The sequence below is a fragment of the Rhodamnia argentea genome, chromosome 3, assembly GCF_020921035.1.
Source record: "Rhodamnia argentea isolate NSW1041297 chromosome 3, ASM2092103v1, whole genome shotgun sequence".
NCBI lineage: Eukaryota > Viridiplantae > Streptophyta > Magnoliopsida > Myrtales > Myrtaceae > Rhodamnia > Rhodamnia argentea.
This window is the reverse complement of record NC_063152.1, coordinates 19,650,335-19,674,710: the sequence shown is the minus strand read 5'-3', so window position 1 is coordinate 19,674,710 and position 24,376 is coordinate 19,650,335. Positions and strand designations below refer to the sequence as shown.

The 24,376-nt window shown below is 39.5% G+C and overlaps 2 protein-coding genes across 4 annotated transcripts; one reads left to right on the top strand and one right to left on the bottom strand.

Moving 5' to 3' along the window:
• Window positions 1-106: 106 nt before the first annotated feature.
• Window positions 107-14,674, top strand: LOC115754328 (probable receptor-like protein kinase At1g30570). Of its 2 annotated transcripts, XR_007197781.1 has the most exons (2): window positions 107-3,500; window positions 14,663-14,674. XR_007197781.1 is itself a non-coding variant. In XM_048275895.1 (1 exon), the coding sequence occupies exon 1, from the start codon at window positions 753-755 to the stop codon at window positions 3,288-3,290; it is 2,538 nt and encodes an 845-aa protein (XP_048131852.1). In that variant the 5' UTR covers window positions 107-752; the 3' UTR covers window positions 3,291-3,518. The 2 variants fall into 2 exon arrangements, 1 of the variants encoding a protein (XP_048131852.1); XM_048275895.1 differs by lacking the exon at window positions 14,663-14,674 and having other exon boundaries at window positions 107-3,518.
• On the bottom strand, window positions 4,382-14,520 carry LOC115754327 (small RNA 2'-O-methyltransferase). 2 transcript variants are annotated; one of them, XM_048275894.1, is made up of 11 exons: window positions 14,324-14,520; window positions 13,635-13,917; window positions 12,209-12,298; window positions 11,292-11,749; window positions 10,903-11,145; window positions 9,765-10,702; window positions 9,414-9,439; window positions 9,194-9,319; window positions 8,989-9,105; window positions 6,745-6,882; window positions 4,382-5,049 (listed from the first exon to the last, which is right to left on the bottom strand). In XM_048275894.1, the coding sequence occupies exons 2-11, from the start codon at window positions 13,905-13,907 to the stop codon at window positions 4,603-4,605; spliced, it is 2,856 nt and encodes a 951-aa protein (XP_048131851.1). In that variant the 5' UTR covers window positions 13,908-13,917; window positions 14,324-14,520; the 3' UTR covers window positions 4,382-4,602. The 2 variants fall into 2 exon arrangements, with proteins under 2 accessions (XP_048131851.1, XP_030549179.2); XM_030693319.2 differs by lacking the exon at window positions 9,414-9,439 and having other exon boundaries at window positions 9,194-9,345.
• Window positions 14,675-24,376: the final 9,702 nt, after the last annotated feature.

Sequence of the window (24,376 nt, the reverse complement as noted above, 5' to 3'; positions counted from 1 at the left end):
ACAGCTGTAAATGCCAGATGTCTTAGGAGTTACATAACAGTAGTGAGTGATCATTGATGACAAGGAAGTAAATTTGATGCTGCGTTCTTTTCCACTTCTCTTTCAATTTTATGGGAAGCAGCTTCATACCAAAGCAAAAGAAACTTGGGATCAGCTTCTCCATCCTATTGCCATTCCGGGACCTTCGGTTTCTGTACTCCACCGAAAGCGTTGTCCTTCGCCTGTCATTTTCCAAGATATTATCCACCTCTCTCCATGGCGGTCTCGTGTGCTTACAGCTGAAGCTCTCAACTTTCTCCGCCACATCGATAGTCTTGTTCAAATCATTCTTCTCCATGTTGCTTTTTTCCCTTTTTTTGCTGGCTCTGTAGAAGTTCAGATCTGTGGGGCGATTTGGGTCTGCCCATTTGAAGAAGTAAGTTCAGTCATCCCCAGAAGGAAAAAGTTGCAGGCGGGGGTGTCTCATCTTTCCCACAATGTTGGGCCCGACAGGTTAGAGTCGAAGAGATGGAATTCGGACCAATGCCCGTTTGGGCTTTGATGACAGACTTCACTTCAAAGTGAGGCCTTTTTGATAAGAATCGTCATCCTGGGTATGTAGAGTTTTGTGCATTGGGGAGATAATTTTTGAAATTTTCTCAATCACTGGAGTTTTGTGAATCTTTCTTGTGCTGCTGAACATCATCGTTGTTGGGTCACTCCGTTCGGTTTTTTTGGATTTGAGAGATTGTTGCTAGTGGGTTTTTGAGGGAATGCAGATGGGAAAGTTAGCAACTTTGGTCTTGCTATATGTAGTGTCCTTTTGTTCAATGGTTGGAACTGGTGAAGTCCAGTTGAAGACTGTCCTGATAAATTGTGGCACAAATTCTAGTTTTGATGTGGATGGCAGGAGATGGGTTGGTGACTTGGCTGCTAACAATAATCTTACCCTTAGTTCAGCTGCGGCGGCGGACACCACCGCAGCGCTGAGCAGGAATACTTCTTTAGGTCCACTCTACGGATCTGCCCGTATTTTCACAGGTGGATTGAACTATACCTTTCAAGGAGTTCAAGGGGACTATTTTGTTCGGCTTCATTTGTGCCCATTCACCTTCGATCATTATAATGCAAACGGATCTGAGTTCAGCGTTGCAGCGAACGGTTTGGAACTGCTGTCGCAATACAGTGTTCCGGGTGATATCGCAACCAAGAACCCGGACTTGCTGAGTTCGGAAAGCAATGGTTCGTCCTATCTGATCAAAGAGTTTTTCCTCTCCATCAGTTCGAACGAGCTCGTCATCGAGTTTCTTCCATCAAAAGGGTCATTCGGGTTCATAAATGGACTAGAACTGGTGGTTTCAGAGGATGACCTATTTGCGGGTGCAATCACTAAAGTCGGAGGGAATATTGTGAATCTGAATCTGAGCGGACGAGGTATGGAAACAATGTACAGGTTGAATGTTGGGGGGTCTCAGATCAAACCCAGTCAAGATCCGGATCTCTGGAGGACATGGGAGGTTGATACTAGCTACATGACCAATGTCGATGCTGGCTCTCAAATGAAAAACGATTCCAATATCACTTATGCTTCTTCGAATGACTCTTCCGCAGCTCCCCTTCTTGTGTATGAAACAGCAAGAACTATGTCCAACACCCAAGTTCTTGAGAAGAGGTTCAATATGTCGTGGAAACTTGCGGTGGATCCGGGTTTTGAGTACCTGGTCCGGTTACATTTCTGCGAGCTGCTCTTTGGACAGCCTAACCAGAGAAACTTCAGAATCTACGTGAACAACAGGACTGCGGCCGATAACTTTGATATCTACGCCCGAGCCGGAGGGAAGAACAAAGCATATCACCAGGACTATTTGGATGCAGTGTCGTCAAACACGTTGTGGATTCAGCTCGGGCCTGACACGGCCACTGGTGCATCCGGAACTGATGCTCTCTTAAACGGTCTGGAGATATATAAGCTGAGCCGAAATGGAAATCTTGCCTATGTAGGAACATTCAATTCAGCTGAAAACAAGACAAACAACCCGAAAGCTCGTGTTCTCTTGGTTGGAATTGGAGCTGGTATAGGCTCTGTACTGATCCTTGCATTAGTAGCTACCGTCATCTTCCTTCTGAGGAAAAGGCGGAGAAGTGAGATCGGAAGTAAAAATAACGCTCCTGGGTGGCGGCCGCTCTTCCTTCATGGGGCCATATTGAATACAACCACTAATGCCAAGGAAGCAGCGGGAACCAAGAAACAGAATGGGTCTGTGGCCTCGATGAGAATGGGGAAGCGATTTACAGTAGCAGAAATTAGAGCAGCAACAAAGAATTTCGATGAGAAAATGGTCATCGGAGTAGGGGGCTTCGGAAAGGTGTACAGAGGCAAAATTGAAGATGGCACGCTCGCCGCCATTAAGCGTGCCCATCCTCAGTCGCAGCAAGGCCTCACCGAGTTCGAGACGGAGATCGAGATGCTTTCGAAACTGAGGCATAGGCATCTGGTCTCCATGATTGGGTTCTGCGAAGAACAAAACGAGATGATTTTGGTGTACGAGTATATGGCCAACGGAACTCTGAGAAGCCATCTCTTTGGCAGTGCTCTTCCACCGTTGAGTTGGAGGCAGCGACTGGAGGTCTGCATAGGAGCTGCTCGAGGACTGCATTACCTCCATACTGGAGCCGACCGAGGAATAATCCATAGGGATGTCAAGACAACTAACATTCTACTCGACGAAAAATTCGTGGCGAAGATGTCCGATTTCGGATTGTCCAAAATAGGTCCTGCCCTGGAACATACCCATGTCAGCACTGCAGTGAAAGGGAGCTTCGGATATCTCGATCCTGAATACTTTCGGCGACAGCAATTGACACAAAAGTCCGACGTATACTCTTTCGGCGTCGTTCTATTTGAAGTCATCTGTGCTCGGGCTGTCATAAATCCAAGCTTACCAAAGGATCAGATAAATCTTGCGGAATGGGCTTTACGATGGCAACGGCAGAGATCGCTGGATACCATCATTGATCCACGTCTCATTGGACAATATTCATCAGAGTCGATGAAGAAGTTTGGGGAGATAGCAGAGAAGTGTCTTGCTGACGAGGGGAGGAGCCGACCGACCATGGGAGAGGTTCTGTGGCACTTGGAGTACGTCTTGCAAATCCACGAGGCTTGGTCTCGAGCAAATGACAAAGAAAGTTCATCCCTCACTGTCGAGAGTTTGAAAGATTGCCAAGCGGGAGGAGCGGAGGAGAGGCAAAACCCTCTGTTTACGGACCCAGATTTGGCAATTAGCATGAGACAAAGAGGGAAACGGTGAATCTGCAGCCAGAGATGAATAAAGAGTGGGAGTTCATCAGCCTGATATTTTATGAGATCTCAGGGGAGAGAACACACGGTACACGGCTAGCAAGGGGTACAGACTGCGCATTTTATATTCTTTTATATGTTCTTCCTAATTCATTCCCATTCGTTTCATTCAATTTCGGGCTACCTGTAAGGCTCATAATTGCTCTAAGAATCCTCAGGGGTTCCAGTCGTAAGAAAACCGAGAGCATATCCGCACGACATCTATGCTTCTATTTGATCTTTCATCATCAGTTCTTCATATCTGATTCAGTGCCTTTTTGGTTGTTTGAATGCTTCTTGGCATCAATACAAGGAAATAAAAGCTTGAATTGACAGCCTAACGAAACTTCAGCTGTAGCTAAAGAACACTTACCTTGCAAAAGATACTTTGTGCCTATGACTGTTCTAAGCCCTTTGCGTGCCTATTCTGAAGACTTGTTGCCAACTGCGCCCACCAATTGCTGCAGTTTTTGCTCTTCCTAGAAATTTAAAAAGCCTCCTCTCCTTTTTTCGAGTCTGCACTATTGCCGGATCAAATCCGACCACAGAAGCAAGAAAAGATTTACATCTCTCATCCTATGCTTGTGCGATTAACCCCCGTCTATGTGCCCGCTTGAATGTGTCAATAATCGTTTGTAAACGAATCACAGGGGCCGATGATGAGCGGTTTCACTAAATTCTCCTTTTGACCACTGCTTGGCCGTTGAAGGAGAAATTTGCACTCCCAGAGTTCACATCTCGCTCACAAAGACCGGCGAGAGGTTTATGTAAACGAATCTCGGTCGAGAAATTGTTGAGTTCCTTCTCTGCGGGATAGGGTCCCTATAATTCCTGTAATATGCATGTACAATCACCTCTCCTGCCCCTGTCACTCCTCACACAGCACAGCAGAGCAGCTAAAAAAAAAACTGATAAAACGGTGAACTATGGAAAATGCTGTCTGACCTGTTTGAATGTGCCTGTGCTTGTCCTATTTAAAGAGTACCAATGAATCAATGGTTGTCCGTTCTCTATAACATGAAGTGAGACTCTGCTATTGCTGATGAAAGAAGAACCAGAACCAGCAATTAAAATCTTCCGATTCCGTCTCTTTTTTACCTTAATGAGTATCGTAACGGTGCCCTTTTGAACCATCAACCATGTACAATTCTATAACCTGATTCATCCCCCGAAAACAAAATCTATGCCACCTATACCCAATAGTTTCCCTCAGGAGTTCTCTGTCCATTCTATCTGAGGCCTCGTTCGGTCCAATCAAAATCTGTACAGAATCTATGAACCCATCAATCAAAAGATTTGGTTGTCTCGTGGTTACTCCATTCCCAAATAACATTGTACAGATGAACAGATTCCCCATCCTCCAAACGCTCGTCTAGCTGCGGCAATCGTTTGAAAAGAGCGATCTGTGAAGCAAACCCAGGTTCATGGTCAGCAGAACCACCGACCCCGCTAAACTCAACACTGTAGTTGTTCCTAGAGGCCAAGTTCCTCGCCCAGGAGCCAAATTGCTCTCTGGTCCACTCAAACTTGTGATCATGGTTGCGGAATCTACAGGACTCTGACTGCCCTTTCCCGTCTGGTGCCTCCTCTTGGCTTGGCAGGTCAGATTTCTGGAGTATGACATTGTATTCATAGTTTGGTGTGGACACAATCAGAACACTGGGCCGAAATGAGCTCAGCACAAGGTCTCCAAATAAAGATGCCTGATCTTCCTCCATGTGCTCGATCACCTGAAGTATTTCAATGCAAGTTGCAGATAATAATTACATCGAGCACTGAAGCTCCTACAGAGCAAAAATATGTTTCTCTCTGCATGTAATAGCATGCTACTGTCCGAAGAGCAAAAGCACTCAAACCTTCAACGTTGACATCTATTGTTTGTGAACTTCTAACAAACTCAAAGACAGTACAGATAATGAACAACAATGAAACATAAATCATGAAACCCACTGAAAATTAAGTAACAGATGACAGAATCCGCAGGCCACAATCTTTTGTAAGTACTTGCAAGTACCAACTCATTTCTAAAACCCATCAAAATCTGACTATGTTCAAGACATTGCTTCTGCTTCTGGCGTGTGCAGTCAAGACCCTTTTAAGTATTCAAGTGCTACTTAAGTGGCTCGATTACCTGAGGGCGACCAACTTTCAGAGGTGACGATGGATTGGATTTAAGTACTTCTGGACCTTGAGTTCACCATGTTCAGTTGATAGTAATACGAACAATAATTTTTTTTTTTGGTCAAAATAATACAAACAATAACAACTAGGCTGAAAACCCGAATCGAGAAGGGAGACCTTGAAATACTGGGCTTTTAGGACTGGGAGTTAGAGGATCCATCTAGTGACACAGTGATAAAGTGTAGTAAATCATGTATTCGCTTTTCTAACCTCTGTTTATTTCTCATTCGGATCATTTACTCTTTTAAAAGTTAAATTTGTATAACATGATATGTGTGCACTACAAGAACTTATAGGCATGTAGATATATTCCTCTTCTTTCAAAGAAAAACCATGTAAAGATAAGAACTCACATGTTGCATTACACAGGTCAGTCACATAGTCATGAAAACTCGTCAGATTAATTAACTACACATTTCATAGATATCGCATCATGTAACCTATTTAATAAGCAGTTTATGCTAGCGCTCAAAGATTTGAAACAATTGATAAACATGTACTGATCATACCATCAAAGTCAGCAACAACCCTCACTTGATCCATTTGATACTCCTTATTTAACTAAAATAATTACGGCACAGAAACACCAATGCCAGCTTTAATTTTCTAGTCAAAGACAAAAACCAATTATATACACGTTTAATGTAAGAAGAGGCACTAATGAAAAAATAGTAGAAGTTCTACAAAGGAAGAAAACAAGACGCAGAAAGTGTCATGCTTGCTCAATTTTAGAAGAAAAATGAAAGGTCAAGATGTAAGAACTTTGGATATGAATGGAAGAGATGAGTCGAAGATATGCATCTAGCTTCTAGAACAAATGTAGGATGCAGATTAAGTTAAAGAGGAACTTCTGTAAGATCGACATCCAACTAAGATACGTTCTGGGGGACAGAGTCAAAATGGTTATTTCCCAAAACTGACGTATGCAAATGAAAAGAATATGCATCTTGGCATGGAGCTTTTTCAGTTGAATTCTCTCTCTGTTTCTCCTCACCTCATCTCCTCACATGCAACTTCAATTAGCTACTGGAAAAACAGAATGTCTTCGGAATGAGGAAATTAACCATCATTAAGTCATATCTCCATCATAAATTGACTATGGCATTACTTTGCAACATCAGCAACAGAGAAGATGTAAAGTGCAGAGAAAGTAAATGAATGTAGAAAATATTGAACTCAAAATAGTGAATGCAACAGGAAAGACTATTGTGGTTATACAAGGAGAACAAAGAATTAGGTCATACCTCCAGGCAAGTGCCAATGTCAAAACCACACATACGAGAATCGAAGACAATGATTGATCCGTCATAAAGTGTTGCAGACTGGATGCTTTTGCATGGCATGTCAGCATCTAAACTTTTGCTTAACTTCGAGTGCAATACCTACAATAATGGAAGAGAAAAACCCTTCAAAAGACAAGTCATCAACAGAGAGCAAAAAAGTGCCATCTGGTATGGTTAACTGATAAGAAGAACTAAAAAATTCTCCTATGCTGGCTGAATTAGTATGAAAAAAAAAAGGATATAAAAAGTTTTGAAAAATGAGAGGAAGCATTTCATTTGAAAGGTGTTGCATGTGTTAAGAAAAGCAAATCAGTTAGGCGCAACCTCCAGGATGAAATGACGGTTTGTGTTGCAAGTGGAAATTGACAGCATAGTGGATGAAAATAGACTTGTGGAAACTGGAGGATTCAAAGATTATAGTCATATGGGGGGATAGCTTGCCAGAAATGAAATAACAGCACACAATAGCAGTACCAGCATTGTAATTTTGTGGATCGTGAAGTGATCCAATTTTGTCACTTCTTCTAGCAATTACAGAGGAATATTTGCATAAACAAATTGAATGGTCAGATTTTTGTTGTATTTATGACAGGTCTAATTCAGGCATAAAAGAAAAGGAAAACAAAAATTATACGCATATTCAGTAGAAAGATCAATTTAAGTTGTATAATCATCAACTTCACAACAACTTTTTGGAATTAGAAAATTCTAAAGAAAAGGTATCGAATCCTGTTTCAAATTAACCATGAATCTGATCATTAGCTTATCTGAAACAACCTGAATCCATGTAGCTACACTCAGAATTTTCTCCTGGTACACATGAAACAATGCACAATTGCACATCAGCAGCCCTAAGTAAGAAGAGAGGCTTTATGACGAAGATCTAGATGAACAGTAGCCACAACTTCACCTAAAAATGCATGAACAAATGCTTCAGAAAAAATTTTGACCCTCGAGTACTTAGATATGCAAAAGGCAACAACATAAAAGATCTGCATAGCCTACCCTATATAGAGAAGAAAAGGCCCAATTATTTATTGTTGGTTAAATACCCATTCGGATTAGTGGCAAAAGGACACTTTTAGTGCCAAATGTTGTGTACAAAGCTTACTTTTGTGCTAAAAGTTTCAACCGGATCACTTTAGTACCAAGTCGGAGACAAAAGGATCACTTTGGTGCCTCCGGTGAGAATTTCCAACTAAAATTGCCACTTGTCATTAATAATTATTTTTTAATGAAAAATAACATTTTATAAATAAATAAATAAATCCGCATGGGCTGCCACGGGGACTTTTGCACTTTAACGTAAATTAAAATAAATAAAATTCAAATTTAAAATTAACTAAAAATTAAATTCATTTAAAATACAAACTTTATTTAAAATAAAATTAAAAATAAGCTTAAAAAATTTAACAAAAAACCTTAAAATCTTTTAAAAAAAAATTGGGTAGAGAACCACGCACAGCCCTCGCCACCTGCAAGCTTTTTATTTGTTTTTTAATTTTTTACTTTTTTTTAAATTTTTAACCTAATTTTTCAATTTATTTTCAAAACACAATTTTGATTTTTTATTTTTGTAAACTAATTAAGTTTGTATTTTTATTTTTAGTATTTTTTTTTCTATTTTTACCTTTTTTAATTGTTGACGAGACCTCACCGGAGCCACGTCAGCTTCAAATAATAGTAAAATATTGCCACGTCGGATTTCCGGCGGAGCAAATCGGACTTGACACCGAAACGCTCGTTTTTTCAAAAAACTTGGCGCTTAAATCATCCGATTGAAACTTTTGGCACCAAAGTGATCTCCGTACACAACTTTTGACACTAAAAGTGATCTTTTTCCTGGATTAGTCCCCGTATACGTTTGAAATTTACGAAAGACATGAAGAAGATACTCTTTCTCTATGTAAGTAGATGAGCACGCGAAATCCTAAGTTTCCATATCTCAGAGTCGCAAGTGCAAATCTACCTAACTCCTGTCATCATGTAAATAATTAGATGGTTCACTACCATCCCGTGTAGACTAGATTCTGCACAGTTTTATTTTATTTAACTTTTTTTTTCAGATATTTTATTTAACTAGCTAGTGGATTGTGAATGGAAGTAGGTTTATTCACAACATCCCTCTCACACTTAAAAAACTGTCTTTGTAAAAGAACTCGAAAAGAAATGTGCTTTAAAATTACAAAAGAAAAAAGAAGAAACCTTTGCTGCACGACTAAGACTCTTGAGTGAGAGGTCAACACCCACAATCTTTCTCAGCGAGGTCGGATAGTCCAACAGGGATTCCAGCAAACTTCCGGAGCCACAACCAAAATCAACCTGCAAAAGCAAGCTGAGAATCTAAATATCTACTGTCATTCCAAAATTAGACAGTTTTGAGCTGAGACAATGTGAATTGAACAGGTACCAAAGTAGTTGCACCAGATTTCTTTATGTGTTCCACAGCATAATCAACCCGTTGCTTTGAAAGAGGAGGGCTAAAAAGGGCCTGCTCCATCCTGTCCTCCAGAGGCTCTGTCACCTTCAATAAGGTTATACAGTATTCCAAGCCACACATATCTGTAACATCAAGAACAATGCACAAAATGCAAGACCCAATCATTAGCATACAAAAATCCCAATAAGATGATGCAGTATTCCAAGCTGCACATATCTGTAACATCAAGAACACTGGATGAAATGTGAGACCCAATCATCATCATATGAAAAGCAGCAAAGGAGTGGAAAAAACTGCAACAGAATGAAGTTCAAGATCCTTATGTCAAACAGCTGTTTAGAACCAAAAAAAAAAAAAATTCCAGTTGATTTCTTGAAATTCAAAGGTTAATGAACTAAGTACAACATATCTTAAAAATGTGGTTCTTTGTCCAACGAAGCAATCATGAACCATGATGAGGAAAAGAAACAATATCATGTCAAGTGACATGACTACAATTCAACCAGGCTGTATTCATGAGATAAAAAGAAGAGCAACTGACTTGAGTTAATTAACGAAAGCGCCCTTGCAGAATCATTAGCAGCAGCCAAAATTAGCTCTTGAGAGGGCAAATCTACCAAGTAAAATGCAGACTGACCAACAGACATCTGAGCCACAGCTGTTTCAACATGAGGATTAACTGCTCTGGACCCCATCTCAAATTCAAATTCATGAGAACTTTCAATCAGTTCCTTTGTATGCCCAACTTCTGTCACCAAACATGCAGAATAACATATGCATGCCAAGGACCCATTAGATGGACAGATGCCTGATTCTGGCCCTTCTATCCTTAGCAGATAGTGTTCATGTTCTTCTGTGGCTTGTGGACCATCAATGCAGTTGTTGGCTTTAATTGTTCTTTGCTGGTTGAGGTACATGGTGGAGCAGAACTTAAATTCCTTAAATAAATGTTGGGTGTTAACCTTAATGTCAAGTGCATCAGCTAACGAATTAAGCTTCTCCAAAGGCATATTAAAATCCTGAAAATATGAACTCAACCAGGAGAGAACTTTTAGAGAAGCATTCTGGATACAATCAGTCTCCTTCCTGTAAAAATCTTTGGGAGAACACTGCAATAACAGATCCTGTAGCTTTGACAATACTTTTACTTCACATCTGAAGTGGCTCACTGATTCCACAGTTTCATCGTCACCATGATTAGCAGCATTTTCATTTGTTTGCCCTGTGTCCTCTGTTGATTCTGTAACTTTCAGCTTCTTTTGTGATCCAGACAAGTCAGACAGTGCTTTTACAGGATATCTTGAAATAGCGAAGACAGGTTCAGACAATCGATGCTGACGACAGAATGTACAGAGAATTTCCTTTGGGAAAGTACCCCTCCAGTTACTTTTTATTGTGAAAACAACCGGCAACTCTGCAGCAATTGTTGACTCTCTATACAACTTGTAAGGTCCACTTGGTGTCTTGTAAATGAGCATTCTGGACAAGCAATTACGAAATGTATTGCATAAGCATTAGGGAGTTGCAAAGAATGAATGATGCAAGCTTCATATTACTCTAGAAGCTATTTGCCTTAACTTAGCAAAAGTGAGAAAATACTTCCTAAGCGACTTTAGCATTTAAACTAAAACTGTGCTAAATTTGTTTTTGGCAAAGAAAACTTTGCTCGCCTGCAGTACCTGTAATATAACTTCAAGAATACATCTTCGTGAAAAAGGTCTTTGGACTTCCATGTATATCCAATTGATGCCAGAATTGCACCACCATATACCCCTTGACCAGCTAAATAACTAGCCCTAGTATTCATAGAGCCTTCAAAAATATCAAGTTTCTTTCCATTCAGATCTGATGTTGGCTCCACAAACTGCAAGTCGGAAGCAACAAAATACAACCTTGTCTCGGAAGAAGCTTTTCCTATAGGACTGTCCACCAGAAAATATACAACTTCAGTACATCAAGAATTATCAAATGACATGATATTTCAAGGAACAACCCCCCTCCTTCTTTCCTTCCTTTGTTTTTAAGTGGGGCATAGGCAGGGTGTGAGGAACAAGGAGATTGCACTTACCGTGAGACTAGGATCTTAGAAGCATCAAGCTCACCAAGCTTTTGTGCAATGACATCCAGGTAGTAGTTGGACGAGCAAACATTTAAAGTTACAGGCTTGACATCCTCATTCAATGAACTTGGAATTAATAAGGCCTGAACGCATACACCACCAAGGGTGGAAGGTTGTTCAACTAACAATGGCTCTATAACCTCAGGAGGGTATGGATTTTGCCTCCGAATCCAAAGCTGTCCTTCAGTAGCAGTAATGAGGGTAGGTAATGTTGCAGCAGCTCTCAGAACAAAGGAGATTGCCAAAGAGGGATTTGACTCCACCATAGGATCAATTAGTTTACATAAAGTACTGATCTTCCCATCATAGACAGCAATCACAGAAACAGGAACTGAACCATAGAGATAACCTTCCCGGCTTAAAGAAGCTCTAAAGTGACAACTCAGCGGATGTTGTGATGCAAGGAACTGTATCATAATGAACAGGTTGTCAAAAGAATGTATTTGGTGCCAAGAATGAGCAAATAGGTTCCACAGCCCAACAAAATTGTGGAACTATAACATACATACTACCAGTTGATTTAGGATGATTGCCCCCTAACCCACCCTCCCCACCACGTGATTAACCTAGAAGGACAATAAGTTGTTTTCCTTTTCCTGGTTAAAATCAGGTCATTAAGGATACTGCAATAAAATTCATCATGCAACTAAAATCACGGCTCCAAGCTCGAATGATTGCCAATGATCAGCAACAACAATCCAAGAATCTTCAGATAATATAAAAGCTGCAAAGGGATTAAATAGACAATTCATGTACAAAAAGCTATTCCTAACGACATGTTTTTAATGCAGCAATGCTGAAATGACATATTGCCACCTTCTAATTAGCTTATTTGAGGCACTAATGAATGTTGGAAGGTTACAAACCTCATTTGAGAATAAATACGCAACCCGAGAAACTAAATCTTCCCCTGCATCACGTACATCGGCATTGTGCGTTAACGGATGAATACCCAGCTGCAGAACAAGGCACAAATTAATTAGAAAGAAACTCACAAAAGAAGAGACTGATTTCAATAACACCAAATCTCGAACAGAAGGTGTAACACAAAGAGGAAGGAAAATTAGAACTTCCTCATCCCACTTATATGGAAAGTGCACCCAAAACCATGGCTCTCAAATATGTATGTGGGACCCTCCACTACTACCCAGACAACACATCACTGGCAAACCCATTTCCAATGCCCATGCTACATTCAACTCAACTTTGTAAGACAAAATTAGCAAACTTCATGATCACCCTTAGACAACTAGTCAGATGATGGGGCATAAATTCCACAAGACAAACTAATTTGGCAGATGGCACCTGAATTGTTGGTCGGCCACTAATCAACTGTTTCAGCTAATGTTCCAAAGTAAAGATCTCTCTCCTAATGAGGATCAGTGCAAAGTCTAGTTATAATTTCATGTCTGAGTGTTAACTAATCAATGATTTCAAGGGATTCAAGCTCCTCTGTTTCATAAATACACTTAACACCTGGATATTGACAACCTGAGAATGATGATTAACTCAGTCAGATGCAATGAGGAAGCCTTTACTCTGTCTCTGGATTCCACTATCTTTCTGGGCACATATATCCAGACCATATTTTGTGGAAATAATCACATCTTAACACCATCATTTGTTTTCCATTATAATGTACAGAAAACCTAAAAGTTTGTGCTAGGATCATTCCTAACAGAAACCATATTATACTTTGTAAGGCTGCTTCTGATTATATATTTCTAGATAAAATAGTACAGAACAGAGGGTACTCTTAAAAGCATCCACATTGATCTCCATCGTAAACCCAGCTGCAGGAGTGGTAATTACATCCAGTTTCAAATAGCATTTCAACGGAATTCTGTTACTACATAAAAAGCATAGAGAGACTACACAAAACATGCATATCTAGTTCAAAGAACAGCTTTTTACAACAGAAATTGCTGGTGTAGGGATACCAAGGGATGAAAGCTAGCACACTTTACATCCTGCCAGAGACAACACCAAACCAAGGTAGAAATGACATGCCATGAAAAAGCTAACATTGGCTTTCCTTAATATGAACAATCCACACATATTCTTAAAGCGATTCGTGAATAACAAGAGAAACAAGAATTCCAATGTAATCTCATTGAGATTAGACAAACAAAGAATGCAATTAGCGATAAACGACACTAAAACGAACTTTTTAAAGCTCAACCACACTTAAAATCACGTCACACTAAACATCAAATGTCCACAGGGTAAAGTAGCACGAGGCCATTGCAGACAATGTTATCAAATAAGAAATAGTAGTGCGAATCGGACAACCTTCTGAAGAGCCATCTCAGCAGCAGCTTGCTCAGCATCCTTCTTTTTTCTGAAAGTTCCAGAGAGAATGGAAAGTTCAGGAAGGTTCAGCCGGCAGCGATAGAGACAAGGGCCCTTTTGTGGAATGCACAGTCCAGGACACCCATTCTGAACAAAATCCTGAACTTCCTCCACTTCATATGAAGCCCTGCTTCCATATTTCTGGTATATAACAGCTTTTGGTGAGACCGTTGTCTTCTTCCCCTCCGGAGTTGCAGCCCCTGAGCTTCCCATGCATGAATTCCTGCAGACGCGATGAGCAATAAGCGATTCGCACAAAATGATACTTGCAGAGAAACAACTCACACCACGGTCAAGCACGGACATCAAGTCCGACTACTCTCCTCCGCCAATATATTCAGACAAACGAACACAAAACTCGACTCTCCGTCGAAACAACGCATAAAAACAGGAGGAATTGCAGAGAAATCTATCGATTGTCTCCGACAATGTCGAGCGCATTCGTGAACCGTCGCGATGAACCATTTGGAACCGAAAATAGCACATCCGTTCAAGTTCATGACCGATGGAGAAACCTAAAGGCGTATAGGTTCGAGAAAAGGCGTGGAAGAAAAAACTGAAGGGGAAGGTGCTGACTGCCGAGTGAAGAGAGAGAGAGAGAGAGAGAGAGAGAGAGAGAGAGTTTCTACCTTTGCGATTACGGAGGAATGCGCATGGAGAGACTTCGCCGGAGGTTGGAGGTTATCGAATCGGTACGCGGCGGCGAGCGGCGGAGGGAGAATCGGCACCGAGAGAGAAAAGCAAGCGAGACTTCGCTATTGGCTGCTCGCTAGCGGCGTTGCCGTGACCGGGGACTGTGACTGTTGAGAGTTCAGAGAAGGGAAGAGAGCGTCCCTTTTTATTTTTGTTTTTTTTTAGATTTTAAATTTAATAGGGGGCGGTTCGTTGAGGAGATTCGTGTATCTCCAACGCTGAAGACGCGCGTGGTGGCCAAACAGCTTCCGGCTGAGGGTTTTTCTGAAAAGGAGAAGAACGTCGTGGTCCCCACACGACGCGGCGCTTTATGCGGGTTCTGTTTTTGGGGTCCCAAATGGAATTTATCTTTCTTTCTTTCTTTCTTTCTTTGCACAGCTAATGGAATTTATATTTTTTTTAATAGAATTTATCTCGAAAAATGGAATTTATCCGAAAAAAAAGGAATTTATCTTACCAGAAAAAAAAAACTGGAATTTTGAAAAAAATTGCGTTTTCAAATTATTCACTCAAACTAGTGGCAGAATAGTAAATACGCATTATTGTTTGTGCTATTTCTTTTTTTTTTTAATTAAAAAGTTATATCATGAATAATCTTCCTATAAAGATCTATAAAATTTGAAATAATGGATATGGAAAAATTTCGTATGTTTACCGGTGTTGTATCAAGTACTATTATTTTTTAAGCTTGCGAACAGAAATATTCACTTACGTAAGAGATTTTTGAAAAATTTGGAGACATCACTTGTTTAAAATCGATGATTTAGATAATGGGTGCCACTAATGAACTACTTTCCCCGTAACCAAATCCTTGTCTTCTTGCTTGATAAGTTTGAATATACATAAATAAATCAAAAGATAGCAAATTAGTATCAGATGACGAACACAATTTGGCACAAGTACAATTACTGCAGAATTCAATTAATTATTCCTTGTCAAAAAATTAACGACACATGCACATTGGATAAATCTTTGCTCCGAGAAATTGGTCAAGCTGGATGCTACCCTCGACTACGTTAAATTTATAGTTCTTCCACTAATGCACAAAAAATGAGGAAATAATGCATATAAAACTACAAAAAAAAAAAGAAAACAATGAAAATTGAAGTAGAAAGTAGGGGTGCAAAAAAAAATTTCCGGAAGGTTGTTATGTGGTAAAAAAAAAAACAATCTTTATGAATGAAAACCCCAGTTGAAATCAAGTAGAGATTGAGGGATTGCATTCTACATTTGAATTAGACACACACAAAAAGAAAGACGCCCAAAAGAAAGGATTCTTGAATCATTTAATTAAACTAACTGTTCATTTAAATGAATGAACAAATGTAACGAGGAAAACGAATAATTGGAAAAAATTAATTTTTATGAGAAAATAAAATAATAATTAGCCCTATTCCAAATGAAGTAGAGTTTTAGGCAAAAAGTACAAACTTAAATGAAACTTGAATCCTTCAATCGAGGTTTACTATTGGATATTGTTAGGCTGATGAAACAAGTAAAGAATGAAGTGGAAGAACAATATGCCTTGTGAGAGGAAAACAGCAGATAGCACTGATTAAAATCTACTGGAAATCCATGAATGTATTTATATTGGATTTAGACAAAAAAGTCCATATTTAAAGAAAATGAATCTCAAACCCTTTAGTTAAAACTCATTATTCAATTGTTAGTCATCTGACATAAAAAAAAATAACATGAAAAAGAATAATTCAGATGAATTTCAATAGTTGATAACCCTTATCAAAATTAGACAAGAAGAAAGTACACCCTAATTATAAGAGAAAATTATCAAAAAGGTCATAAACTTATTGCAATTATGCCAATTCATTCATAAACTTTTTGTATTTATGTCAATTCAGTCCATTTGGCAAGCCAATGCTAACATGGATAATTTAATAAATTTTTCATATTTTTTAATATTTTTAAATTATTTTTTTATATTTTTAATAACCTTTTTCCTATCATTTTTTATTTTTATTTTTCCTTTTTTTTGGTAAGGGCAGCAGGAGGCCACCAAAGACCTCCACTGGTAATGGGTGAGGGCCTACGAGCCCTTAGCAAATTTGAACAATGGCCATGAGCCCTTGTTGGCCCCTGGGCAAGGGACGTGAGCCCTCGTTCGCATGCTAGTCAAAAGAGAGAAAAAAAAAGGAGACAAAAAGTTATTAAAAAATAGTGAAAAATTTTGAAAAATATTAAATTATTATTAAAAATTATCTACGCCGGCGCCGATCGGCTAAACTAATTGTATTAGCACAAATGCAAAATTTAGGACTAAATTGGTAAAACAAATATTTATGATGAAATTGACATGATATTTAGGACTTTTTTGGTAATTTTTCTCTAACTAAAATCGACTAGTATTCAAAAATACATGTAAATTGGAATTAGACAAACTTACATATTTTTAAAGAAACGTTGCCCTAGGGTTTTTACTTTCATCTTCTTTCTTCTACAAGTTCATCTTCACGCCTATTCCTCCTCTGTCTCAACTCTCGACGCTCTCAACCTTCCCGCATGCCCACCTCCTCGACCATCAAGGCCGCAACTCTTATCACCACAAGCTACGCTCCGACAACCGCTCCGACTTCTAGGCTCCCCGAGGCATGAGTGATGATTGAATTCACGCTTTTCTTCCCCTGTCCCGACTCTCTTGGCCTCTCGCACGAGCACCGCTTCAACCACTGCCGTTGGATTTCATATATTTAGTTTGGGAACAGTTAAAATTTGATTATTAGGTGTTAAATGTGAGGTTGTTAATTTGGACAAGATTTTACTTTGATCAAGAAAAATTGGTTTAATTCATTCTAATGTTCCCAAAGAGAAAAATGTTTAGTGTTCCCCTTTGTGGAATTCTTTTTTCATTTTTTTTTCCTTTAGGTATTTAGGATTAGGCCTCAATTGAACCGGAAAAACAAATGTCGGGTTAATTTTGTTTATTCGGGACTCAACGATTTTCTAAAAATAAAAATATGGTACGCACTTGTCACATTTACCCTAAAGTGATACTTCCATGCCACATTTACCCAAAAAATTTACCACAATCTAGGATGAATATGGTAAGGGTGTCTAGTTTGGGGTAAATGCAGCACGAATATACTAGTTTTGGGTTTTTTTATGATGCAAAAATTAGTTTGAAGTAAATGTGGTATGAGTGTACCAATTTGACAGCTTTTGTGACAAAATTTTGTTTTGGGTAAATGTAGCATGGATGTGTCTATTTAGGATTTTTTGTGGCATTAGCCCTATTTAATTTTGCTATTTAACCACAAAAAAAAAATTACTATTGAGGCTATGTTTGATCGCTTGAATTAGTTGATTGGATAGAATAACATCTTAGAGGAAGCTGCTCGTGCAAGGTGGTGACCTCTTTGAAGAAGCGACTCCTCGATTTGTCATTAAGTGTCTACGTTGTCCCTTCGTCTTTACGTGTCAAGGGGTTTCATTAGGAAAGATTAAAGACATTTTATGATTAATTTAGGAAGAACGTAATAGATCGATACATTTGGGTGGAATGACTCACATATGAAACGGCTAAAAGACACATTAATAATTCAGGAAACGATTATATAGCTCAAATTATATGCAAATCAACACTTATGAGGGATCTAATCGAAATTATTAATAAGCTATGGTCAAGATAGGAAGTGACTTAATTGCTCAGTTAGTCGGGAGGAAAATGCAAACGAAGAATCAAATGGAAATGAGATTCGTCATCAATGCTTCGATTCTATGTATAACGATTGATTCAAAAGCGTATTAGATGCTTGGTTGGAGGGATTTGAAGAGAATGAAAGAGGATAACAAAAGTGATCCGAATATTAGTCTAGTCCTATCGGATGAATCTGTCGGGTGGGGATCGAGTGAATCGAAAATGGAGCAACTCAAATCGACGTATTTAATTCATGTCAACCCATTTTCTCTAGATTTCATCATGCTTTCTTTTTCGTTCACCCGCTAGCGTACTTTCATGCTCGTGGTGCCCACAACCACAAGAACTTGCTTTTCCATTTGAGGGTATTTCTTGGAATGAGGGAAAAAAAAAATTTTCTCTCAACTTGGGGGATGGTAGTGGGGAAGGTGAACTCCACTTCATTTTCAAATGGCTTCTTTCGATTAGGCTCGGATAGTAATCACTTGTGCATGAAATGAGTCGTCGAGATTTCGACTCTTGCGTTGCTGGCCTATGCTTCACATAATACTTGTTAACCAACTTGCTAGCAAATTTTACCGGTTAACAAGCACTATGATGGATCCGAGTCAAATCCATTTACATCCATTTTTCAGTTGGTATTTGTTTTCTATTACGACCCGATTTAGTCCATTCATAAAATTGGAGCGACCCATTTTAAGCTCAATCCGGCAAATGTGAGTGAAAATATGGATCGACAAGCCCGTTTTGTCAGCACAATTCATTAGCTTTAAGGGGAGAAAGATAAAGGACGAGTGGTCAACTATGAATCCCTCCAAAATAGAGTGATCGGGATGGAAAAACCGTTGACCTTGATTTCTTTTCTCTTCTAATAACTTGTGATCTGGAAGGGGCCCACACCAGTCAAAACCATTAATAACTTGTGAGACATTGCGGTCCAAACTCAGTCCCGAGTCATCAACGACACTCCCAGCAAAGTTATCCTGCAAAATCGGACAAAGGAATGCCAATAGTCATACCATATGATATGCAAAAATAAACGGGGGTAAAGGTGGTAATGTTTGCTCGAGTCGATTTATAATGGTTTGGCCCGCCTTGAATTTACTCGGAAGTTTTCCCAAAATCACTAATTTTATACGAAATTTTTGGGAAAGGTTGCTTGATTTCCAAGCCCAATTCCCCACTTGCAAATTTGATTTCAAGCCTCAAAAGTTTTACAATGCACATTTGGGTGTGTTTCTCACCTATATGCTATGTATGTCCTATCTCTAACTCTACTTTATTTGACTTTTGCTCTTCTTTTTTTTTTTTCAGAGTGAGGGAGTTGAACTTCACACCTTTGATACTAGAATTACCAACCCCAATTCATTTACTAGTAGGGCCGCATGCCTATTGGCATCCTCCAAGACCCTAGAGTTTTTACTTATATTAGGTCTAGACTATACTAATTGTTAGACACACTTCTTTAACCATTGCAACTTTCAAGCGCCCACTTGACCATCACGGGTCGGTCGGTCGCCTCTCAAGGACTTTTGGTGGCATTTCAAAAGGTGTCGCTAAAAGCTAAATAAGTGTCACTCATGTTGTAATATTGACTTGGAATAACAAGTTTTGTAAATTAAGTCAATGCAAAAGGCCAAGAAAAATAACTAGGAACGATAAATGACACAAGAGATTACGTGATTCGGTTCGGATATCGGTACCTATATCAACGGGGAGAGCTAGTAAGATCAATCCACTATGATCGGAGAATCGGAGTTACAATCACTCAATACACTAGTGTTTCTTGCACCTAGATTATACCCAAATTCAAAATGTTTATAAATAAACAACTTGATTGGATATAGGAAAAAAAAAAAAACTCAAGCAACACAAATCAAAGCCCAAAGAGAAACATTGCTCGTATGCTGGACAAGAACTCCCCGGATGTTCTTTTTCGTGTCTTCGCACGACGGCACCACTAGTTCTCTGTGCAACTCTTTACACTTTCAAAACCCACGACTTTTTCTGTATTCCCTTATATTATGTAGCTGCGGAAGGTAAAAAACCAAAAGGAATAAAACCCTACATTTTTTATATTTTACTTTCTTCTCTCTTTTTTTTTTCCTTCCCTAGGCCCCACCTTACTTTGTTTTTTTCTTGTGCGGTAAAAGCCAAAATTGATGGACCTCGGCAATAAGAGAAAACCGAGTCTTCATCTTGGTCAATTGGCATCCGTATGAAATAGCCACCATTCTGCAAGATTCCAATAAATATGGGGTTTCATTTACAAATTCAAACTTGAGACATAATTTTAAAAATTCTCTACCTTGGCTTGATGTTTGTAGCCAAGTCAACAATATTCATAATCCATGCTACTCTCCCAAAGCCCCGAAGGGAGCTCACTCCCTATAGATGCCAATAAAGCCCAAGCAGAGCTTGAGCTTCTCCAAAAGAACCAGCTTAGTCATCATGTCCGCTGGGTTCTTTGTTGTCGCTATTTTTTTCACAACAGCCTTGCACTTCGCTAAAACACCTTACACTTCGCTAAAACATCTTGGATGAAGTGGTACTTGATATCAATGTGTTTCATCCGTTCATGATAAATCGGATTATACGCCAAATATATCGCACCTTGGTTATCACAAGGTATATCAACACTTTTATGTTCTAACCTAAAGTCCAAGAGCAAACTCTATAAGCATATCGCCTCTTTCATTATAAATGTCAATGCCATGTACTCCGCCTTAGTCGACGACAAGGCAATGTGGTCCTACAAGGATGCCTTCTAACTAACCGTACCACCTACAAGCATAAACATGTATCTTGCTAAAGACATGTACTCATCCAAGTCACATGCATGATCCGAATCCACATAACCTATTGATCTCACTAATATTACTGCTCCTCTGGTATGCTATAACAATGTCCGATGTTCCCTTCAAATATCCGAGGATCCCTTTAATAACTTCATAATGAGTTTTACTAGGATGCTTCATATAACGGCTGATTATGCTTACAACGTGTGAAATATCGAGCCTAGTACATATCATAACATACATAATACTACCCATTGCACTAAAATAAGGAACACGGGACATATGCTCCTCTTCCTCCTCGGTCTACGATGATAACTTATTTGAAAGTTTAAAGTGTTTCACTAATGGAGTACTCACGGACTTCATTGGCTGTATATTAAAATGTGCAATAACCTTCTCAATATATTTTTTTTGAGATACATATAAAACTCCATAGTCTTATCACGCAAAATCTCCATACCCAAAATTTTCTTTGCAACACCTAAATCTTTCATCTCAAGTTCAGCACTCAATTGCCTCTTTAACACATCAATGTCGGATATGTCCTTAGCTTCTATCATCATATCATCAACATATAATAGTAGATATATCAAAGACCCATCCTCCAATCTTCTAAAGTAAACACGGCTATTCATCTAACTTTTTGAACAGTCTTGACTAGCCATGAACGTATCAAAATACTTATACCACTATCTAGGAGACTATTTCGGCCCTTACAAAGATTTCTTTAACAAGAAAATATTGTCCTTACCGGAAATAGCAAATCCCGCTGGCTGCCTCATGTAAATTTGCTCCTCCAACTCACCGTGAAGAAACGTTATTTTCACATCATGCTGCTCCAACTCGAGATCTTATGTAGCAACTAAAGCAAGTAAAACACGAATAGAAGTATTGCTTACCATAGGAGAGAACTCCTCATTTTTGTCAATGCTCTCTCGATTCGTATACCATTCGCAACAAGTCTTGCCTTATACCTTGCTGCCTCGACATCGAGAATGCCCTCTTTGCATTTGTAAACTCATTTACTTTTGATAATCTTCTAACTCTTGGATACTTTAACTAGCTCCCATGTCCGATTTCGATAGAGTGATTTCATCTCTTCATTCATAGCCCCTAGCCACTTGCATGACTCAAAACTAGCCATCGCCTTAAAGAAGACGAAGGCTCATATGTCTTCACCTCATCATCAACAATCAAAACATAAGCAATATTTGTATAAGTGTAACGTTTCGGTGGTTTAATTTGCCTTCTTTATTCAATATCATTGATTACATGAACTATGGCTTCATCTGCAGCCTCAACCTCTATTACCTTGGAGGTATTCGGGGTCTCCACCTAATGCTCCACCTCATTACCGACACCATGATTTGTTTGCTCTGCTAATAGTATATTAAGACTCCTCTGTTGAAGCATTGAAGTCTCGTAGAAGATCACGTCTTTGCTGACTAGAAAATCTAGTGATCCGAGATCGGTACACCATAGCTAGTAACCTTTCACCCCACGTTCATAACTCATAAATATGCATTTATTCGACCTCGGCTGCAAGCTTATTATCACTCGCATGAGCATGGGTAGGACATCGGAAGACTCGTAATCCGGAGTAATCAACGGGTTTTCCTGATCGTACTTCCTCTAGAGTCCTCCATCAGATAGCAAATGATGGAGATCGATTAATATGCCATGTTCACTACTTCAGCCAAAAATTCCTTGTCTATTCTAGCTGTCGCGACCCTCCGGAATTTTTTTCGTATCCGGGATGAATAGGGCTAACGAGCCAATCCCCTTTTATACAAACCCCGGTTCTCGGCGGGACTTTTTTTTAGGATCGCGGGTCTCTCCCAAGACCCATTACTCGAATCGCGATGTCGGAAAAATTTTATCAAATATTGGGGTCGACCTTTGTGTGGTCGGGTGACATGTGCATAGTGTACATGCATTTTGGAGTCGCCACCGATCAATTTATTGGAGGGTATGATCGGAAAACCCTACCGAGCGGTCGGGAGAAACCGTTCGGTTCTACGAGAACCGGAGATTTGGGTCCGGGGACTTGGTTACGCCAAGATTTACATTAACGCCCTTTCGGTTACCGATGTTGAGTGATTTTCTAACTCGCGAATTCATGCAAATGAAATTTCGGGTGAGGTAGGCCCTAACGGTTCTAAGTGTTCACACAGATGGGAATTTTACTATTCTAACGATCACGATCAGAAATTAAGAACGCAATCAAGATAATCGCACACAATCAAGTCAATCAATCATATAAGCATATCTAAAATGGCCCTATCGACCCACAGAAATATTGAGTTTGGGTTCCAAGGATGGTTCGGGAAAATTTGGGGCGGAAGGCCCGGAAGGGTAGAATGGTCATTTTTGGGGGTTCGGAACCCGAAAATCACAAAATCGGGGTCGGGCCAGTTGAATGTGGCCATTTCCCATTTTTTGTGATTTTCTAGAATTTTTCTAATTTTTTAATTTTTTTGGATTTTTTATTTATTTTAAAAAAAGGTCGGGAATTTTTCGGATCGACACAAATCGACCCTTGAAGTCTCAAAAATTTTCGATCCAGACTTTATGAGTCCCGAATCAATTTAGAAATTTTTAAAAAAATTTTGGGAAAATCTGGGTATTTTTATGAATTTTCTAAGTATTTTTGGATTTTTTGGAATTTTTTATGTACTTTATTTATTATTTTAATAATATTTTTGGAGCGGGTCAAACCAGTCAACCCGGTCCGACAGCCCGCAGACCTGCTCGGCATCAAAACGACGTCACCTACTATTTATTTCTATTTTTTATTATTTTTTATTTGATTTTCTAAGCAAATTCCTAATATCCGAAAAATAAAAGAAAATATTCGACGGCTGAGATCAATCCCGATTTGATCTCAGCCATTGACGCGCGCCCTAGCAAAAACGACGACGTCTCAGCCCTCTACACAAAAACGACACCGCATTTGCCAATCGAACGGATGGTCACGATCTAAACCAAAGTCTAATCTGAAGCGTCGAACTACTTCTATCAAAACGACGCCGCATCAATTAAGAGCACGGACGGTCACGATCTAACCTAGATTCAATCTAGACCGTTCATCGTTCCTAGACCAAAACGACGCCGAATCGGTTATTACACTGAACGGCCACGATCACTCTTCGATTTAATCCAAGCCGTCCGTTCCCCATATGGTCTAAACGACGACGCATCATTCATATGAAACGCCACCGTTTCCCATTTTTGTATTATTAACTAATAAACAAAATACCTAGAAAATCCAAAAATAAGGATCCGACGGCTGAGAATTAAATCCAGCGATTTATCTCAATCGTCGGATTAAATCTGAGTCGGCTCGTTCGCGCCAACGGCCGAGGCGACTCGGATCCGAGTTGGACCTATCAAAAGAGGACACCTCGGCTCGTTTGACCCGCTGACTGCCACATCGGCACCTTCTTCAACCTCTCGATGACGCTTAATGAACAGCTGAGAACGTTACGGCGAGATCCAACGGCGAGATCTCGCCGGAATGACATGAAACTAACTCCAAT

Excerpts from the sequence above, each read along its gene's own strand:
- LOC115754328 (XM_048275895.1), top strand. The coding sequence starts at position 753 with ATGCAGATGGGAAAGTTAGCAACTTTGGTCTTGCTATATGTAGTGTCC.
- LOC115754327 (XM_048275894.1), bottom strand. The coding sequence starts at position 13,907 with ATGGGAAGCTCAGGGGCTGCAACTCCGGAGGGGAAGAAGACAACGGTC. Across the intron at positions 11,750-12,208 it reads CGTATTTATTCTCAAATGAG|TTCCTTGCATCACAACATCC; the intron begins GTTTGTAACCTT and ends ATTATGATACAG. Across the intron at positions 6,883-8,988 it reads GTCTTAGTCGTGCAGCAAAG|GTATTGCACTCGAAGTTAAG; the intron begins GTTTCTTCTTTT and ends CCATTATTGTAG.